Source organism: Copadichromis virginalis, linkage group LG11 (assembly GCF_057382275.1).
Source record: "Copadichromis virginalis isolate Kocher_CV1m ecotype Utaka linkage group LG11, C_Virginalis_male_GT1.1, whole genome shotgun sequence".
NCBI lineage: Eukaryota > Metazoa > Chordata > Actinopteri > Cichliformes > Cichlidae > Copadichromis > Copadichromis virginalis.
Window position 1 is genome coordinate 34,282,985 of NC_140628.1, and position 22,168 is coordinate 34,305,152.

At 37.3% G+C, this 22,168-nt stretch overlaps 1 protein-coding gene and 2 long non-coding RNA genes across 3 annotated transcripts in view; 2 read left to right on the forward strand and 1 right to left on the reverse strand.

Annotated features, from left to right (window-relative positions):
* Positions 1–10,056, forward strand: tbx20 (T-box transcription factor 20). The gene is made up of 8 exons (XM_085472158.1): positions 1–146; positions 1,070–1,301; positions 2,144–2,308; positions 3,313–3,421; positions 5,333–5,491; positions 6,552–6,628; positions 8,707–8,819; positions 9,721–10,056. The coding sequence occupies exons 1-8, from the start codon at positions 17–19 to the stop codon at positions 10,047–10,049; spliced, it is 1,314 nt and encodes a 437-aa protein (XP_085328284.1). The 5' UTR covers positions 1–16; the 3' UTR covers positions 10,050–10,056.
* On the reverse strand, positions 9,621–20,407 carry LOC146699182 (uncharacterized). The gene is made up of 4 exons (XR_014922792.1): positions 19,856–20,407; positions 18,894–18,983; positions 11,650–11,738; positions 9,621–10,621 (listed from the first exon to the last, which is right to left on the reverse strand). It is a non-coding gene; the product is annotated as an uncharacterized LOC146699182 (long non-coding RNA).
* The window catches only part of LOC146699183 (uncharacterized), a 5,068-nt gene continuing 2,616 nt past the window's right edge, over positions 19,717–22,168 (forward strand). Inside the window, exons 1-2 of the long non-coding RNA XR_014922793.1 lie at positions 19,717–19,780; positions 21,595–21,840. This is a non-coding gene — a long non-coding RNA (uncharacterized LOC146699183). The remainder of the gene's footprint in view (positions 19,781–21,594; positions 21,841–22,168) is intronic.

Here is a 22,168-nt window from a genome sequence, read left to right on the forward strand (position 1 = left end):
CAGTCTCTTCACCAACATGGAGTATACTTCATCCCCGAAACCGCAGCTCTCATCCCGGGCAAATGCTTTCTCCATAGCAGCCCTGATGTCCAGCGGGAAGCCCAATAAGGACAAGGAGGCGGAGGAGAACACCATCAAGCCTCTGGGTAAGAGAAGAATTGAAGAATTAAATCAGAAAACTTAAACAGGCTCAACGTGAGTTTAGTTTTGGGGTTACACTTTCGAATTACTTCGAATTGCAGTTAAACATCCAATAATAAAAGCGAGTTTATCAACGAATGGCGTTTGTAACCTCAAAAATGTGGAACCGTAAAACAAATCAGTCACTATTTTACAAATAACGATGCGTTATAATAAAAGGAAAATGCTGAAGAAACAAATTAAATAAAGATGAACTGTGATAGCAGTGAGGTGAGGTTCTAGTCTGTAAAATGTAAAAGGAAATTCACGAGGATACATAGAGTGACAGTAAACATCCATGCAATTTATTATATACGTTAATCAAAAAGTAATGTGTTCAATGAAAGAGTTTTTAATATTTAAATGATTGCAAATAAAAAGGCTCTAAATTGACCCTGCGCATTCATTGTTCCAACATTTAATTTCCCTGTATTTTAAAGAGCATTTTCTTTTTTAATTCTTTATATTTTGTTTTGCCAATCGAATCAAAAGACGAGCTGCTTCTCCAAAATATCTTTTTATTTCTTTTAAAGCGGGCATGTCAGACAAGTATTACACTTTAATTTTCAGATTTTCTGTAAGAATGTAAATTGTGCTTCTTCTCATTAACGACAGACGTGTTCTACAGAGCTGATATGTGTGTTTATTTTATTTGACCTTATCCATGATAGAAGCCGCTCTAGTAGAAATGAGGTATTATAATAAAAAGATTTATTACATTTATTATGCTGCAACACAACAGCATAGCAGGATATTTTAGCAGACTGTGGTTACATACTTGCTTTCCCTGTTTAAGACAAAATCTTGCAGTTGTTCCTGATGACATCAAAATCAAATGAGAATAATCATCCCTGTTTCTCCACAAATCCACCTTAATTAAATAAAACAGAGCAATTCGTGGAGAAGTCCTCCTGCAACCAGCAGTCCCTGGCTGACCTGTCCTCCCTGGACGGGCATGGGGACTTCAGCGCGCCCGCCGTGTGCACGGAGCCGCTCATCCCCACCAATCCAGGCATCCCAAGCGAGGAGATGGCGAAGATCTCGTGCAGCCTTGAGACCAAAGAGCTGTGGGACAAATTTCACGAGCTCGGTACTGAGATGATCATCACCAAATCTGGAAGGTAAACTACCGCTAATTTTATTTTCATATTTTGATGTAACCTATTTATTGTCCCATAAATAGGCTATAAATATATCAGAAAAAAAGACGGGTGAGAGAAAAATAAAAGACGATATTGTGAGAAATACAAATAGAGAAATGAATTATGGTTCGTTTTTGTTTGGAACTTCTTTGTGAGCCTTTTGAAAGTTGAAAAAATAAAATTAGGATAAAGCTCTTCTGCAGCTCTGTCTGACTTTTCTTTAGATAGAGCAGCGATCTAAACAGGAAGCTGCAGACATCTGATGACTTCCCGCAGGTGCTGTGAAAGGACATTTACACCGTGATCTAATGTTTCACTGACCCAAGAGCCACCTGAAAAACACACCGCAGGTTACTTTAACATAAAGGCAGACACTGCAGCTGGTCGATGTGAACCTTATTCACAAAATTAATAATAATATATATATATATATATATATATATATATATATATATATATATATATATATATATATATATATATATATATATATATGGGTGTAGTTTTAAGGGAAACGTGAGGCAATGTTAAGGACCTGTGAACGAATTCGTGAAACTTGAACTGCATTTAACACATTTACGGACATTGGTGAGGCGTAGCGTCAAACCCAGCAAATGCAAATTAATAATTCACTACTCAGAGCTGTATTCCTGCACTGAGTATGGCTTGAAAACACAAACTGTTTGTGAATATCCGAAAAAAAAGTTAACTGTGCATTTACTTTATTTATTTTTATTATCTTTTTAGCAAGCGCTACATTTAGAAAGACCAGTGTTCTAACTCAGCAATTATTTCTTTCTGCTCTAACAAAACACCATTAGGAGGATGTTTCCAACCATTCGAGTCTCTTTCTCCGGGGTGGACCAGGACTCCAAGTACATCGTGCTGATGGACATTGTCCCAGTGGACAACAAGCGCTACCGATACGCTTACCACCGCTCCTCCTGGCTGGTAGCCGGCAAGGCCGACCCCCCTCTCCCCGCCAGGTAGGCAGACCTAAACTCCCTCTCTCTCTTTTTAAAATATGTATACCCTTTTTTTAAAAAAATCCTCTGTGTAGACTTGAATTTGAATATGAAAATGTTCCAAAGACATTTTCAATATTTTGAACGACTTTCCAAGTTAGATGAAATGACCGTAATTACGTTGGAAGAATGGGTGGATATTCGAAAAACCTGAGAACAATTCGCTAATAATTCTGCTCTTTTCTGGCACTTATGAATATTTTATACCTGATTTATTTCAGTTGCAATATCAAACTTTATTCTTTATGAAAATATGGACACCGCTGACTCTCTTCTGGTAGGCTGTTGTTTATGTAACCTGACAATTAGTTACATTTTGTCTTACCTTTAACTAAATATAAACAACTTATAAAAAAGTGGAGAGCAGACTTATATTGATTTGATTCAAGAAAGAGATCATTTGGAGGCCTCTTTTCAGTAACTATTTATTCTTATTTATTTATTTACATAGCTAGCCATTTATTTCAAGAACCTGGATTTTAGAGCCCATATGAAGATTGTAGTCTTCACTTAAATGCTGTTCAATTAAAAAATGCATTGATATGTGCTTATTAACGACTTTTCTATAGTTAGCCTATTAGGAATTATTAAATCTTACAAAATAAAATAAACACAACATATAATAATACTGAGTAAAAAAAACATTCTGACAAAGGTGTAATGCTGTTTGGCATTAATTACTTTTTGTGGTAGTTTTACATGTAGCGTAGCTAATTCGATCTCACACCAAGCGGCTGTTGTGAATTTATAAACAGGGCGTGTTAAAGTAGGCCTACTTAACCTCATAATTATAAATACAAATTCTTATAATTATTATTATTATTATTACATCACAGTATTTATTGTAATTTCAATTAATTGGTTAGTCGCTAAGCGATTCTTAATTTGCCAGTTTGCTGAACGTTGATTGGATAGGAAACGAACGCCTTTCAGCCAATCAGAGGTGCTGTTCTTTTTCCCCGCAGGTTGTACGTCCACCCAGACTCTCCATTCACCGGCGAGCAGCTGATGAAGCAAATGGTTTCCTTTGAGAAAGTGAAGCTGACGAACAACGAACTGGACCAACACGGACATGTGAGCACCTGATTTTTCTTCTTTCTTTTCTTTCTTCACATCTTTTTGCCTCGAAACAACACGTCAAGTATTTATCTAGCATCATGGAGGCTTTAGTGTTTCGAAACCCCGTGAAAATGAGTTAAGCTAGCTTCATTTCAGGCGAAATATACGACTTAAGGCAAATTGTTCTTTTAATCCTCCCTTCACTGACATCATCATGGCAAGGACAAGCAGACACCAGAACAGTGCCGAAAAAATAATAATAATAACTGTCATCCATTAATAAGTCAACAGAAGGGCACAGTCTGGGAAACGCGGCAATTATTAGTTTAAAGGGTGTGTGCACTTTCTCAGTCCAAAAATAGCACCTCAATTGAATCTATTGAGGTGGATGTCTCCAAAACAAATATACAATTAAATTAAAAATGCTCTACACTCCTTTTATTTATTTTAGTTTTGCCAGATTCTTTCTTCTGCCGAGTAACAGTGGAATGCAGCAGTAAAAATAATGCAGTGTATACATATAAATACATATCATGCGTTTAACAACGTATAATATATACAAAATAATACATTGCAAGACTATTTTAAATAAAATAAAAAATAACAGTAATATCGCTTCTTACCCCAATAATTCTTCTCATGCTATCATATAAACTGAATGCACACAAATTCCCATTATATACTCATCCGCCATTATTTCTGTAACACTGCAGCTTAAGTCTGATCATTTGAAAGGTCAGCAGCAACGGTAAAGACATGAAATTTACTAAAATATCACAAAAATATAATGACATTATATATTTAGAATTTAGAAAGCGATTTAAACATTAATTTTTAACTTTATAAACAGAATAATTGCCCACATATACACATGAACACACACCCACCACCACCACCAACAACAACAACAACAAAAAGTGGTGCAGAAATATAACTTTGTACTCTTAAAGACTGAAGTTATGTGCATAATATTCTATAAAATAAAAAATATTCGGCATAAAATTTTGATTACCTGTAGCAGAAAATTACGTTTTCCAATTTGAAGACATCACTTTCAGGTATAAATGAATTTTTCATCTCTGGGCTTCTTGAACCTTTTTTTCTGACAATGAATACTTGAGCCAGTTACTGTGAAGCAGTGTTTTCATATTGCATTATACTTTTTATACTTCATTTATTTTATTTTCCAAAACTACAATTCATAGTAAGGAAATAAAGAGAAGCAAGAAAAGAGAAAATATATCATAACCAAATGTAATATACATATAAAAAATTACATATATAAAACATAAACCACAGTATGACAGGGAGGGGCTAGATTAGAAAGACTCAGCATTTGTATACAAATTCACTTTATTTAGCTTTACACACCCCGTGTTCATAGCCTTTCAAATTTATACTAAATGCTTAAAATGATTTTTTTTTTCTTTATGGTTTTAATGGCAAAATTATCCTCCATGCAAATTAATCTTTTCTCAAATACATTTGTCAATTCTCATTTTGTGGATCATCTTTGTGGAAATCTTTTAAAATGAGTCACAAATGTCAGTGTAATTTGGTTTTTATATTTGTAACTTTGATGAAATGTTTGGGAACTATTTTATGCTGCACATTAATAGAACGCTTGTGGATTGCCGAATACATCCAGCGGCAAAAGGGTGTGAATTGGATTGGGTAAAAGTAAACTGAAGTTTGTGTGTTCACACAATGAATAGTCACTGCGACAGTATGACTCCCTGGTATGTTTTAATGGACAATAATAGTGCTTTGTGGTGCAGAGATGGAATACATAATCGAATAGAATATATCTGAACTTGATCTTGATGCACTCTGACTCCAGTGAGCTTTCACATCATCATCATCATCATCATCTTCATCATCTACATGTCACTGTAAACTAATTCTTGCTCTTCTTGTCCTCTGCAGATCATCCTCAACTCCATGCACAAATACCAGCCACGGGTCCACATCATAAAAAAGAAGGACCACACTGCCTCGCTGCTCAATCTCAAATCTGAGGAGTTCCGCACCTTCGTCTTCATTGAGACTGTCTTCACAGCTGTCACAGCCTACCAGAACCAGCTGGTGAGTGATTGTTGACTCCTGCAGGCTTAAGGACTCTGCCAAAAATCTGCTGCTGGTTCCCATGAAATTTTTAAATTATAAAGATTGCCACAAACTCCATTTAAGAGTCAATCTGGAGCCTTTGATTGTATCACATGGGCCTTATCAGCACAGCGAGTTGTGCTGCCTGAGCAATTTAAGGACTTCTCATCCTTGGAAAGGGTAAAGGTTGAGATTAAAAGTGCACTTTAGACCTAACGAAGATCGAGAGATACCAGGTAAAAGCTCAAGCGTGCATCCACTTCTGCCTTTAAGACAGTATAGTGTAAATAATATATACAGTACAATATAGCGAACAACTTTGTTATTTGATTGACACCATATACCGTAATTAAAGCTCATAGTGCCTCATTGGTGGGTGTATGTGTTGGACATGTATACAGTTGGTTGTTTCTATACCTATTCAGTTTAAAATTTCATCTGTAATAAACCCCATGACGCTAACCTGAATGTGTAAATCAAATAACAAAGTTGTTCTGCATAATGAAAGTGCTGAATAGCTTGTCTGCTGTCTTTATCCCCTTCTTTGTGCACCTTGTAAGTAGGTGAAGGTCATCCAGAACAGAATTTCTATAAGAAAATCACGTTTCTTATGATTTTTAATTAGTTGTGAAATTCTCACAGTTTTCCCCAATAAAACTAAAATAATTGATTAAAATTTTGTGACCTGCAAACCTTTTGGTGCTGTGCTGGTGGAAATAAATAAATCTGGTCATTTAGAATTTAATCAATTTAATTGTAAAAGTGTCAATGAAATAAGAGCTGAGAAATTGTGCTGCTTTTCCTGTGTGTCCCTTTATTTACTGCTTCTTTTGTAGCACAAAGAGGAGACATGCATACAGACATTAAAAAATATAAATAGCTTTAAAACCTGGCTATGCTTTGGGCTTCTGTGGATGTGGTAGCTGCAGAGAACCAGCGTGAAGAGACATGTTGACTCAAAAAAAACCAAACAATAAAATGAGGTGTCAAACCTGACCTGACTGACTCGTTTCACTCTCCTGCTCCTGTGTTTTCCCAGATAACCAAACTGAAGATTGACAGCAACCCGTTCGCCAAAGGTTTCCGGGACTCCTCGCGGCTGACGGACATGGAGAGGTACATGGGATTCTGGGTCCTGCACTGTTTGTTTACCTCTCTCCCCACCGCTACGGATAAGATACACGATTAGGGGGGAGTGTTACATAGCCGGGGTTGCTGCTCATTAGTAAATACAGAAGCTGGAGTGTTTATTTCCCTCTGTTTGTGTCAGTGGAGAACAGATAATCCATGCTCCACATACTGTACTCTGTCATTCTTTCTGTTCTTGCTTTCACATCTTTTATTCTTGTTTTCTTGTGTCTTCATACAACCCTTTTACTTTTTATTCCCTGTCTTTGCTTCAATTTTCATTCATCCATTTTTTAAAAATGGTTTATATATTTCTCCCCAGTTTTGTCTTTTTTCTTTTACTTGGTCTCGGTACTTTTCTTTATTTTCCCTTTTTTGATTCCCCTCAATCCTTTTTCATTGTCCCCTTTTCTTTAAAATTTTCATTTTACTTTTTCTTTTCCAGTTTTTTTTCTAGTCTGTGTATTAGTTGTATCCTTCTTCTTCCTCGTCTCTATTTTTATTTATTAGTTCACATTCTCTTTGCTTACCTTCTTGATCATCCTTCCCTTGTATTTCTTTTTTCTTTCAGTCTTCCCTTTCTGTCCTCCCTCTTTAGCTTCTTTGTTCTTCATTTCTGTCTGTCTTATCTTAAACAAATTTTAAACACTGAAACTCCCAGCTATCATCCTCGTTTCTTTCCCCCATCACTTGTGCCCCCCCCCCAGTCCTTTTATCTTGCTTTTCCTTTTGTTATATGTTCTATTTTCATCTCTCTATATTCTGCATGAACAAGAATAGTTTGTCTGTCCTTTATATATACACACACACACACACACACACGTAGAGTTATAAATCACCCCTCCAAAGGATTTTTTTTATGAACGCTGCCAAAACACACACTTCTCGTAATTCCCGATTCCGGCACTACGGCCAAAATCAGCTGACAAAATCAGACCATCTGCCCATTTCCTTCAATCAAATATCCCAAACAGAGACTGTCGAAAAACAGCCAGACAAACACTCCTCCCTCCTTCTTCTCCTCTGTCTTTCTCTTTTTTGAGGGCTGTGAATTAGACCAGATCAATTGATCTTAGGGAGCTGCAGAAATCACATTAGTCTGGAGTCGGCCACTGCACTAAAACACACTGTAATTCAATTGGCTGCAATGACTGATTGAAACCAGCATGCCCCGCCTCTTCCCCTCCTTGTTTGCCTCCCGCCTGATGCTGCGTATTGTGGGAGTTCACGGTGGCCCCTCTGCCGGAGGGGCCCGACGCTGATAAAAACACACACATTTGTACTCCTCTGCTGACAGATATTGCACTTTCCTAACCTAATTGGAGGCAAAGGGGCTGCAAGGAGGGGGGCTGCTAATGTGAACGCATGGCTCTCGTGATGCAGACCACTTGCCTGTCCACCCAGCCATGCACACGCACTCGTGAACACTCACTACCCCCGCCCCCCCGCAACAATTTGTGTCACTGTGTTTGAGAAGTGCTGTCTGACAAGACTCAAATGAGCTAATGCACTTTGTTGGATCGTAAACACACAAACCAAAATCTACATGCACAGTCAACACAAACGTTAAAATACACAAAAGGGAAATTCACACTTAGACATGCTGCCAAAAAAAATCACGTAAAGAGGAAAGATCCTGTTACTGCACAGAAACAAAGAATGGACCAAAAGGCAGATACTAGAAAATTGCACTGGTATTAAAAATAAATCTGTGACCTGTCCGTTTCAGTGTCACTAACCCCTGAACATTATCACATTAGATTATAGGTGAAAAACCCAACTCATTTAAAAAAAAATTTATTCTGCTCTTGATGTTGTATCTGTTTTATGTTGTCAGACATTAATGGATAATTGAAGTTTCTATCAAAACTATTCAACAAAACTATTCTGCAACTATTTTATTAAGCTCCTAATCAAATATTCTAGAAATTATGTTTTACAAAAAAAAGTGACATAGTTTCTTTTTTGTTAAGTCTGCATCTCATCAAATAAAAAATGTCTTTTAAAATATTTAAAATGACAAAAAGAGATTTATTTTGGGGCTCTCTCTTCGGCTTTTGCTGTAGGGAAAGTGTTGAGAATCTGATCCACAAGCACTCATACGCCCGGTCGCCAATCCGAACCTACGCGGGTGACGAGGAGAACCTGAGCGAGGATGGACACGCCTCACACACCAGAGGTAAACACTCATAAATGCAGACACCACAGATCCTGAGAAAGCATTATATTTAGTAGATTTCTTTCATTTCCTTTTTTTTCCATCTTCCATATAAAATAGAAATTCATCATTCTCTTCATCATTTTCTGCAGTTCCAATTTAAGTTAAGGAAGTTTACCATTTAAAAAAATATAGGTGTACTAATATTTGAGGGATAATTACAGTGCCACTGATAACCGAACATGACCTGGTGAGTGTATGTGGGAAGAAAACACTTTAACAGCTACTAATGAACAAATACTTGGAAAGTATATTAGCAACTAAGAACTACAAAATGCATAATAAAAATAATATAGAGGCTATTTGTCATATACACAATATATGACAAATATGATATTTTGATATAGTATTGAGATGAAGACCAATATCTGAGTTTTCTACTAAATGTAAACCTGTTTGTTTGGGGGGGGTGTTTGGAGCTTTATAACGTCATAGAGTCAGGAGAGAGGACTTCATTTTAGCTGATGCAACATCCAAAAATAACTGAAAAGAATAAGACTGCAATGTCTACACAAAGCAGGAATCCAAAAAACAAGCAGCTAAGTAACAAAAAAGGCAGAAAATAAAACTAGAACAAGAAACTCACCTTTAAAACAAAGCAGGAAGTATCACAGTATAAATAACTAATACTGAGACATGAAGACAAACACTTTACATGATGAAAGATGCAGGAGAATAAAGTAGATCAGGGAAACTAGAAAGATGGCAAAACAAACTAATACAGCAGATGTAGTACAAAAATCCCAGAGACCATGACAGGAATTTAAAGTTGGTTTAAATCCAGTTTTATTACATTTATGTGAGCCTTTTTCTGAAATCTATTTGTATCCCAACTGAACTGACATTCATCTGTCTCTTGTAGGCTCAGCGTTCACCGCCTCAGATAACCTCTCCCTGAGTTCCTGGGTCACCACGACTTCAGGTTTCTCAGGTTTTCAACACCCACAGTCCCTATCGGCCATGGGCACCGGCACCGCTTCCCTGCCCCACCCCATCCAGGGCTCCCTGCCCCCTTACAGCCGACTGGGCATGCCGCTGACACCCACCGCTCTGGCTGGAACCATGCAGGGCAGCGGCCCCTCTTTCCCCTCCTTCCACATGCCACGCTACCACCACTACTTCCAGCAGGGCCCCTATGCTGCCATCCAGGGACTCCGCCATTCCTCCACTGTGATGACACCATTTGTATGACTCTATCTTGGGGAGGAGATGGATGAACCTCGCTCTGACACTCACCCGTGTTTCGGAGCATCAAGCTCTTTCCTCACTCCTCATCCAGTTTGTATCTTTCCCTTCGGTCTTTGTAAATAGTTCACCTACAGTAAGTGAGGTGACGGTCATGACATAAAGAGGATGAGGTGTACTGACAGCCAATCAAAAAAGGACTGTGGCGCCATCCTTTGGACCTGCGGAAACACCAGCAGATCCTGTGGTTTCTACGAATGCTTAAAAGACACTGTACAAACACTTGTGACCTCAATACAAACTAAAAAAATCTAATGCAAGGTGATAACAGGAGTATGTTTGATCTTGGCCCTTCTTGAACAGAAAGTGGATCTTTGACTTATTTAAAGAAACAAGTAGAAAACCCTGTCTTCCCTTAAACAGGCACTAATGGTAGCAGGGGCTCGACCGGCTCTAAAGATGGCAGGCAATTCTGTGGTTCTCCAAAATGACTCACAACTCCACCGGATGGACACCGAGGCTCAGTCTGTGAACATTTCAGCATGTCATCAAGCCGGAGCAGCCATCTCAGGTTTCCTCTGTTTTGGAGAAAACCAGCCATATGTACAGTTGAAAGTTAGAACTTAACACTGTTTCTCCCACAGTGTTTCGAAAATAATGTCAAAAAACATGTTAAAATGCATTGTACAAAGGCAAACGTGCTACATTTACTCATAGGAAAATTGTCACTGTGGAGTTAAACAAATAATAGGACGCATGCTGACCGCAGTAGACATACACACTTTATATGGAAAAATATGAGCCAAAAAAAAAAATGAAAAGGTGCTTTTTGCTTTGTTTAAAGGACCAGTTAATGGAAGCAGCGAAGTTGCTCAAACCACAGATGTATCGAAAGAGCTGGATACCATGCTACTACTGCTGATTTTTTTTTCTTTCTTGGTGCCCGTTTAAATCTCTATAGACACCTGAAACTCAAGGTTAATATGATTGCTGTTTGTTTAAATAGTGTTTAATCAGTGATCTAGAGGTGATTTGATAAGGTTCCTAGCAAGAAGATATTTTTGGCATTTTTAGGCAATTTTCCTCATATTTTAGTATTCCTAAAAAAAATGGCACTCAAGTGTCATTCAGAGGAGTCACTTTTAATTATGTGTAACTTCAAGACAAAGTACAGTCTAAATTGTTGAGTTACATAACAGTTCACTTGCACCACAGTTGTCATGAAAGGGGAAATTAGCTACAGAGGCCAAAACCAGTTTTTGTCACAGGCTGTAAACCTGTTTAATTCTCCTGTAAAGTTGGGCATTTTAACCTGGGTCAGCACTGACTCACTTTAGCAACAAGCCTCAAGTGGCCATTTAGGGAACTGCAGTTTTTGGCACTTCAATTTATTCCAGTTCTTATAACACGTCCATGGTAAACACATGCAGACCTTTAATCTAAGATTCATCTTTGAATTTAACACAAGTCCCACCACGGACCAACAGCAAACTTTCTAGACAGAGGTGTAGATAACCCAAAGCTATCATGGCCTCGTAATCACCACGTTTATCTGTGATAGAAGTGTCATAACGTCGAGTTCTTCAGCATTTAATTTTTTAAATACCTGATCAACTTTACTTCAGCATACAGTGTAGCTCAGTAACTTGTCCTTGACATCTGAAACCAACGATCCAACACGCCGCTTGCTCATCTCTGTGGAGTTGAGAAAGTACGCTTGGTTTGACGAAAGTCGTTCGGTTTAAGAATGATTTCACACAGACTGATGAATTTCACTATCTTTGTATAGTGACTGGACTCTAACTAAAATCACTTCAATGACACCTTTTTTATATAGCTGTATATTAATTTGCTTAGGTTAGTGAAAGTGGTTGAGTGGCCCTTATAAATCTACTCTGACTGGCCTCTAATGGGCTGAATTACGACTCATTCACTGTAGTCTGTTTTATATCAAAAGGCACATAAAACAGCGTGAAATGTACAGTAGAAATATAAACCCCGACTCCTCCTTGCTTTCAGCCTTTTGGTGGTCTGTCTTCATTGGGTGTTACAGAGGCTGAATGTGTGTATGTGGTGACAAGACACAGCTGGAAATATTGGCTCTTGGGTCTCATTTAAAGCATGCAGAAATGAGGAAGTTGGCTCACACACTCGGTTACAGTCATTTATTTTAAAAGCTCTGATGACACACAACAAAGTCATTTTAGCCAGTATCTGTGGTCTATAACTGAGTCCTAAAAACTGCAGTTGATGATAAATCATCCAGGCCAATATGCAGACTGACATCAATGTAATCTGAGCCTTTATGCCAGAAAAATCCAATTAGTTTGTACTCAAAAAGTGAAACGATTTACCTTAACAGTTCGATTAGTTCAACCTGTGCTGTGGTACAGACTTTCATTTTAAAGATGAACTCAAAAAATAAAAAGAATAATCCCATCACTACTGATAAAATGTGCGGTATGGATGGAGTTTTTTTGTTTGGTTTATTTTGTGTATTTTGATTAAAGGTGTCCCTTTAACACTTCTCTGCAGTTGCACAGCGATCAGCACAGAGAAAAGATTGAAATTAAGCTGAAAGAGCAACATGAGTTGGTTAAACAAACACTGTAAATGTCCCAGTTTGACTCATACCATATATTAACATCACATGTAGCCTAACGCAGCAGAACATGGGTGTAAGAGTTGGCAGTACTTGATTTTATCTCAGCTGTGTAGTGAGCAAGACGGGGAAATGTACGTGTTGTGGAAATCAAAGTCCTTTTCTGTTGTTTACTGAATGGTGATTTCCATGTTGATGTAAATGTTTAACACCTCTGAATCGCAATTCACCACTGAAAATGATTTGTTTTTGAAATTGTTTTGTTTTTAATGCCATAATCCAAATACACCCAGTGAGATTGTGTTTTGATGATTTTTAAGTGCAATATATTTATTTTATTCTGCTGTATGGAAATAATGTGTAATGTACTATGCCGCATCTAAAAAAAACAAACAAAAAAAAAAGTTATTTGTAAACCATGAGAAATATATATATATCACCACCCAGACACTGAGCGCCTTTTATTGATGTTTTTTCATTTACATCTGCTTGATCAAAATCACAGATACTCAGTAATGGAATGAAATATTTATGTTTTGTCTTTTCTTGAAAAAATAGATTATAATCAGGTATTTAGAAAGGTTTGTGTAATGCTGAAATAGAGTAAATATAAAAGCAAAAACAAAAGTTCAGTATAAAAAAACAAAACAAATGAAGCATCATCAGGATTTAAGCTGCTTCAGCATATCCTGCATCACCACCTAGTGGTCAGTCTGCATCCAAGCCTCACTTAATGCTGATGGTATTTTTTTTGCTCTCTGAAACTTTGAAGCTTCATGCACTTTGACAGCTGCACTAATCAAGAACACCACAAGTCCAGATAATACCAAAGAGCTTTGTGGTTTTGGTTATGCAAATGATGAGAATTTTAACATTTTCAAACTAAGGCTGTGAGTTACAACACAGCATTTAACTGCATTCTATTAGTGTTGTGGTTTATCTCTAAATACTGGAAAGGTAATCAATTTCAGTTCAATACAGAACTCTTTACTTTACTGTGACACTGGGCAAACTAATACCAAACTATAAGCCATTAGGTTGATTTTAGGTTTATAAATTGTGTTCATTGTAAAATGAAACCATACCTATGTTACAGTTTGGAGCATGGAGCGGTTCACAGGTGATAGCAGGAACTGATGCCACAGGTTAACCGGAGTGAATCTGAAGCAGCTACATGAAACTCAGCTGCCATTTATTCAAGTCTTTACATCTGTGCTTCTTCAACTGACCTCCACAAAATTGCAGTGGAAGGGAAGTCGATATTTACAATGGGGGCGGGATTTTTTAATTCAGTGGTGTAACATCAGGCCACTGCTGCCCTGCTCCGACTGCAGAGTATAGAAAAAAATGTGTGATGTAAATGATCTAAGCAGGAGCTAAAAAAAAAAAAAATCACACTATATCATCTCTTTAAAAAAGAAAAGTGTAATTTATTTCGAATAATTCAGTATGTTTATTTATTTATATATATATATTGATTACTAGGAAACAAATGAAAGTGGTCACTGCACTGGTATACATATCTCAGCTATGTTTAAAAACTACCGTATTTCCTGCTTTTCATAAGCATGGCAATGAAACCCTGATAAAAACCAGGACATAGCAGTACATAAAAACTTTATCTGGGTGCAGAGGGTAAGAAAAAACATGGAGCACAATTAAGATGATACAAACTATAATCAGGACCAGTGTTGGTCAAGTTACTTGAAAACAGTTACTAATTACTGATTACTTCTCCAAGAAAGTAATCCAGTTACTTCACTGATTACTTATTTTCAAAAGTAATTAGTTACAGCAATAGACCTTTCAGCCCAATTTCTGCACAATCCATCATATAAAATTGAATCAAATTATTTTCAAAAGTAATTAGTTACTTTATTACTTCTATTTATTATGCATAATACAATTGAATCAAATGCTTTAAAAATTGCTTTATGAGTTTTAATCTTTTAACTTTATGCACATTGCATCAAGCAAAAATTAAATTATATGTTACTGCCTTTGTCTTGAAGAAATGTATTTAACATTTAAACCTATTTTCTTATTCCACCATATAAAATAAAATAATGGTTTGTTTGCATTCACTCTTTCAAATAGATGCAAGTAAAACACAGAAAAAAGTAAATAAAATCAAAGACTCAGCGTCAGTAAGTCCTGTCTCTCCTAAACCTACTGTCACCTGTTTAGCAGGAGTGGGGCCGGTGGAGGTTTGCCCGGTGCTGCAGTGGTCATGTCAGTGGGGGGATCTGGGGGTTTCTCTGTGAAGTTCACATTCCTTTGGCAGCGTGCTAGGTGCTTGCTCAGATTTTAAGTTTAATTTTTCGCTGTAGAAAGAAGTTTTCTTCCCATGCAGGGTGTACAGCGGACGCTAATGTTTTTCTCACTTTTTAAGGAATCAAACTCAAAGGAATGTCAGTACGTCCACGCTTTAGATGCTGGATGGTCGTACTCTCTCCCGCACTCCATATTATCCATTGTTAATCTGCACGTCTGTTGCTGCCACAGACTTTGCACGCTCCTACGTCATTGTCATGAGACACAAACAAAATTACGGTTTTGAAACGCAGTAATGCAGTGTGCTTACGGGAAAGTTACAGTAATCTAATTACTTTTTTTGCAGTAGTAATCCCTTACTTTACTCATTACTGAAAAAAGTAATCGAATTAGCGTTGCTGCCCATCTCTAATTTAGTACGAACTTAAAATCCTTCAGACTGCCTGCAGCAGAGTTTATTCCTACTTGTGATGTTTTACTTCCATGAAATTAGCCTTTTAAATTCATAATAAATACAAACAACAAACATAAAAAGAAAAAGCATCAAAATGTGTGCTTTATGCCATTCTGGAGCTTCTTTCACTGCATTTGGACTTGATTGGACTTTCAACAAGTGTCCAAGGCGACTATGACAGTTAGCCATCATGAACAAAACAAGGAAATTACTACCATTGTTAAATAAATGTCCACGTGTCCTTTTCCTGATAAGACACACTGAAAACTGACATAAGGGTGGAATTTTTGTTTCCATTATTGTTAATAGAAATATTATGCAGGAATTGGGTAACCATGTATTTAAAATATCTTGAGAAAATGATTTAAGGTTTTACCAAAACTGTGACCTAATTAACAGCTGATCTAAAGATAATACGTTGCAACGGATGTTCATACTTATTCTAAACGTTAAAATAAATGATGCAGATACCTGAAGCCAAGAAATTTTAGTTTTTAAATTTGAATTATTATCTATTAAAACATCTAAATGCTTTAAAATATATATATCTTCTTCATCACACTATGTTTAAACACTTCACCACTAGCAACGAAGAAATATCTGATGTAAATATCAGCCAACAAAGCCGATATTGGTACCAACATCAATATCAAATTTCATTTTAAACAGTTAAGAGGAGGTTAAGGTTGCCACAGACAAGAACACAATCATCCACTCAAGAAGTCGTTCAATTAGCTTATTGTAGTGAATCGACTTTTGCAACACCTGTGAGGTGATGTGCTTTGAAGGTCAGTTTAAATCAAAGAATTGCAACTTCATGCATTTATGTTTTTTTAAGGAGACAATCTTTATGGCAGTGCTTGAGGTAAATGCCTGAATGTGTAAAAAAAAGTCATTTCTAGAATACATTAAAATAAACAAGTGAGAAATGAAATAATCTCAAAATCGACATCTTTTAATGCAATCTAGAACATTAAAAAAAAGAAAACAATGTGTGCACTGATGACTCTGTTGCACACTCGCACATAAAAACACAAGCAGAAAAAGTCTTCTATCACCAGACGCATCACCCGCCACCGCAGACGAACTGACAGATCGATGGCTGGACGTTAGTCACTGTTTCACCAGGAAGAAGGCCCTACTTCTGCCTTGATAAGAATCGGTTACATCCTTTGAAAATAAATAAATAAACAAATAAATAACATCCAGCGTGGCTTTGATTGGATTAAAGGGAGAAGGGAAGGGCAAGACAAGCCACCATGAGGTATGGCCCAACAAATTGGAGCTAACAGTCGGGCCAGAGAGTCCATTTTGGGGCATAATTTACACAGTGAGGAGCATGAGCTGAATCTAATGTCATTTCCATCAATTTTGCATTTTGGACCCCTTTTTTGCCTCCCTCGGGCTTTTAGCGGTCATTTGAATCATCTGGCAGAGGACAGTCGGCGAGCATTACAATGTCGGAGACGACATTTAGCAGCAGAGTGAGAGGTGGTTCTTTATGGTGTGGTGACTGGCTGCAGCACAGCAGCGCGTATCCACGGCTGCACCATCTCACAAATGGCTAACAATATGCTAATAGGTTAAGAGTACTGAATTGCTCCAGACAAGACACTTAATGGATGCTTTATCTGCAGGTCAGGAGTCTCATCAGCTGCAATCTCTCCTGCCAAGACGTGCCAAGTCAAATTTAGCGATAAAGTGCTTTTAACAAACAGGCCGCAAAGTGCTTCAGGCAGGACAAAGGACACAAACACACGGGAGAGTTTGTGGTGAAATGTGAAACCTGTTGGCAAACAATGGAAAATTGTTTTAGAGGAAATACACCTTGAAAGCAAAGTTGTCCGAGGACAGACAGATACGACAGGAATTCCTGACAAAGTACAGTCTAATTTCACTTCCTGCCCACAAACGCTTGGATTTCTACTCAAGAGCAGATGATTTTGCCAAAAGGTTTCCCAAATGTAGTCTGACATTGACGCTGCTGCAGTGGTTTCCAGATTTCTTCTGATATATTAGTTTTAGTAATGCCATTACGAGATGAGAAAAGTAAGTACAGTACCTGACTTCTTCCGTATGCTTCGCCACATTTCAGAGGGATTTTATACCATTACATTACCCCGACAGCTATGTTTACATGGGCGATTGTGACTTTGAAGCGTAGCATTGCTTTGAATATGATTTGACTATATAAAGAACAATAAAAAGACCTACTTCTTATAGATAGGTCATTTTATTGTTCTTCACTAGAGGGTAAAAAAGAATATATAAAAAAATGATTTTAGTTATCATTTAGACATCCATTAGTAGAATTATTAACTGTTATGCGCATAAGTCATAATTGCCCCCATTTTAGCTCTGTTTTGGTCTCCACCAGCTTCTTTTCAGTGAAGGAGGTGCTTTCCCTGAAAGCAGATTCAAATTATTTTGGAACACGAACTGAGAAAACGAAAAGCATCAACAGTAAAGAGCAGAGCAGTGATAATTCCCACTTGTTACCAGAGATGGGCAGTAACATGTTAATAGTAACACGTTACTGTAATCCAATTACTTTTTTCAGATAACTAGTAAAGTAAGGGATTACTATTGCAAAAAAAATAATTAGATTACTGTTACTTTCCCATAAGCACGCTGCATTACTGTGTTATTAAACCATGATTTTTCTTGTGAGAGTGTCTCATGACAATGACGTACGAGCGTATAATGTCTATGGCATCAACAGACGTAACAACCTAGCACGCTGCCAAAGGAATGTGAAATTCACAGAGAAACTCCCAGATCCCCCCACTGACATGACCACTGCAGCACCAGGCAAACCTCCACCGGCCCCACTCCTGCTAAACAGGTGACAGTAGATTTAAGAGAGACAGGACTTACTGACGCTGAGTCTTTGATTTTATTTACTTTTTGCTGTGTTTTACTTGCATCTATTTGAAAGAGTGAATTCAAACAAACCATTATTTTATTTTATATGGTGGAATAAGCAGAAAATAGGTTTAAATGTTAAATACATTTCTTCAAGACAAAGACAGTAACATATAATTTAATTTTTGCTTGATGCAATGTGCATAAAGTTAAAAGATTAAAACTCGTAAAGCAATTTTTAAAGCATTTGATTCAATTGTATTATGCATAATAAATAGAAGTAATAAAGTAGTTAATTACTTTTGAAAATAAGTAATCAGTGAAATAACAGGATTACTTTCTTGGAGAAGTAATCAGTAATTAGTAACTAATTACTATTTTTCAAGTAACTTGACCAGCACTGCTTGTTACTACATGCAACACGGTAATGTCACAAGCAGCCATTTCATCTTTTGCTAATACAGCACCCCCTGTTGTGTAGATTTGGCATTCGTGAAATACGTGGCTCACAAACCCAAACCAAGTTCTGTATCATAAAATGCAGCTCTCAAAATGACAGTCAGCTTATAACTTACTCCCTTTTAACTGTTTTAACCTGACCCAGCACTGGGCAGTGTGATGGCGGTGCACTTTATTTACAGTCTGCTTTACTTACGGTGCTTTTCAGCTCCTCACCGCCAGCTCAGCGTTGCTTGCCTGCAGCTGTTGCTGCTACTCCTTCTCTTCCTCGGGCCCCAGCATGCTACTAAAATAGGAGAGACATGATGGAATTGAAGAAGGTCAGCTGTGACATCCAGCCTCCCCTAGCACTGCCCCTGAACCCCCTGCTCCACCCTTCGTCTGCAGCTCAGCCACAAACAACACCCCACCACACAACTGTTCACATTTACATCAAAATGATACACGATAGCCAGAAATTGGGTGAACTTGAAAGAAAAACACAAACAAGTACAAATAAATTGGATTAGAAAAAAATATATATATATAAATTATTTATATAAAATTTATATTAAAAATGTATGTATTGAAACTCATTAGTGTTGTGCAATACTGCAAACTTCAGTATTGATCTGATACCAAGTAAATACAGGGGCAGTATTGCCTGTACTTCTCACTTATAAAGGCAGCTTATGAAGAGAGCAGTCTGTTTTGCCTTTTGAGATAAATTCTCATCAATTTGCACATTTGGAACATGTTTGAGGTACTTTTTTCATTTCTAAACAAAGCTAATAATGGATCCAAAAAATTCACTGGGCTATATACTGAACTTAGAGGATAGTTTTGATCCTATTATTACGGTGGCCCTGAGAGGCCAAACGGACTGCAACTTAAGAAAACACCAGCAAGAAAAATGATACAAAAGCACACAAAACACAACGGAAATAGGAAAAAACAGATTTCCAAAAGCACAAGGGAAGTGTTTCTGGGGAGACAATACCGACGGACCAGTTGCAGGAACCAAAATATGCTAAGAATTGCGCAGGGAGACACTTAACAGAAGTGGAGGATCTATCGGTTTTGTGAGAAAACAAAAGATGAGAGGTAAGTGTGTTAGCCTAACTATTAGTCTAAAACTCTGTCATCAGTATTATATGAATCATGATAAAACACACCTACCATTTTTTCAGTTCCTGCAACTGGTCCGTCGGGTTATTGTCTCCCCAGAAACACTTCTTTTGTTGTTTTTTCCTATTTCCGTTGCAGTCCGTTTGGTCTCTCAGGGCCACCGTATATTATGCTAGTACCGTCCAATATCAATATCAGCGTTGGTATCGATACTGTCGATATCTGGCTCAATCCATCCACCTCTATCTCACATTTACACAAAGAATGTTAACCTTGTGCAAATAAATCCATGAGAAGAGACTGATGGCTCTAAACTGACTGCTGACTGTAGGTGTGAATGTGAGAGGATGTGGTTGCCTGTGTACATCTCCAGGGTGTACAATGACTTTAGCCCTGTGTGATCTGGGATAGGCTCCATCACCCCAAAACTCGGTTAAGAAAACAGATATGTGGAATTCAGCATTAAACCAAGGAATTTAAAATCAGGCAGAAGTAAAGACAAAATGGGAGACAAAATATCTCAAAGTCTCAAAAAAAGGGATAGATATTAAGCTAATAAGTCATCTCGCTTCCCTATTCCTTGGGGAACTTCCCATTGCCTGCGCCTCCTGAACAGAAGTTCTGAACAGCAGGTGGGCGGGGCTTCTGTTCTCACATTCAGAGCTGTGTACCCAAGATGACCATATAAGAGATCCCTGGTCTCCTTTACAAAACCAATAGTAGAAAAAACTTTACTTATTACTCCACTAAACTCATTACTTAACATAATCATGTTTTCTTTGAACATCAACCCCTGCAACAGAAAAATATTTTAAAAAAAATTCTGTCATATATGGTCAATCTATTGTAAAGTTGCCGAATTGTAATAATGACTTTGTCCTGTGTTCTTGGTTGGGTCTGTCTTGAAAAAGGTTTTAATCTCAGGCAGACTTCTATTTGGTTAAATTAAAGGAAAATTGAATTATACTCAGTATGGGACACTCCTTGATCAGTACAGTGAAACTCAGAGTAAATATCAAATTTGAGCTCTAAGCATATGCAAAAACAAAGGGATTTTTTCCTGATGTAGATGCACTTATGTTGGGAACCAATTGAATCACAAGATAATCACGTAAATCACAACATATCCTGTATGCACAGTGCTTCTGACAGTCGACAGCAGCACAATTACACTGGCCAAAAGACACAAACAGAAGTTTTACTTGCATTAATGGACACACCCAAAGAAATCCACTTAACATGTAATATAATTACAATGAAACCCATATATGCTAGCCTACCACACATATACTGTATATTAGTATCGACAGATATGCTTTACGTGAAATGTAGAAAAAAAAACAATTTTAGTGGTCTTACAAGCACAGCAGGCAACATTAGCTAAAGGCAGGGCGGCATCAAGAAGTGTCTGACCATAAACTAGCGAAACGTTCATAAATAATGACTGTATAATTTTTTATTTATTTTTGTATAATGATGGCTGATATGGCATAAGTATTGGTGTAATATTGATTGGCTCTAAATATAAAGTTACCTCTGTCAACTGCCTGAGGCTAAAGTCTGAAGTTTCAAATGTAATATATACTCACCAGATGCTTTATTAGGTACGATTGCTGTTACAGGGTTGGAACCCCTTTTTCCTTTAGAGTTGCCTTAATGTCTTTGTGGCAAGATTCAACATGCTGCTTAAAAAATTCATGAGAGATTCTTTTGATAGATATTGACATGATAACATCAAACAGTTACTACACTTCCATGATGTGAATCTCCCTTTCCACCACATCTCAAAGGTGCTCTATTGGACTGAGATCTGGAGACTGTGGAGGCCATTTGAGTAGAGTGACCTTACTGTCATGTTCATGATGATCTGAGCCTTGTGACATTATCCTGTTAGAAGCATCCACCAGAGGTCTAGAGGAACACTGCCATAAAAGGATGAACGTCATCAGCAACAACACTCAGATGCTGTGGTGTAAATCGTGTTCATTGGTTCTGAGAAACCCAAAATACCCCACACACCATGACACCATCATAAGGTAGGTTGGATTCATGCTTCCATGTTGTTTATGTCAAATTCTGACCTTACTATCCAAATTGAATAAGAGAAATTGAAATTGAGACGATGTGATAAAATACTGTAAAATGCACCCACAGTTCCTCTTAAAAACTAGCTTAAGATATTCAGTTTATGGAGTAAAGCTAAAAAATCCCACTGTTGTTGGGCTAGGTTTGCTGTGAAACTGACAGAAACACTATATGAAGTTAAAACTATAAATATGACTAAACTAGATCAGTTTTGTCATATTTACATCTTGTCCATTTTTTAAATCAACTTGCACAACCTGTTTTTTATATATTGTTAAT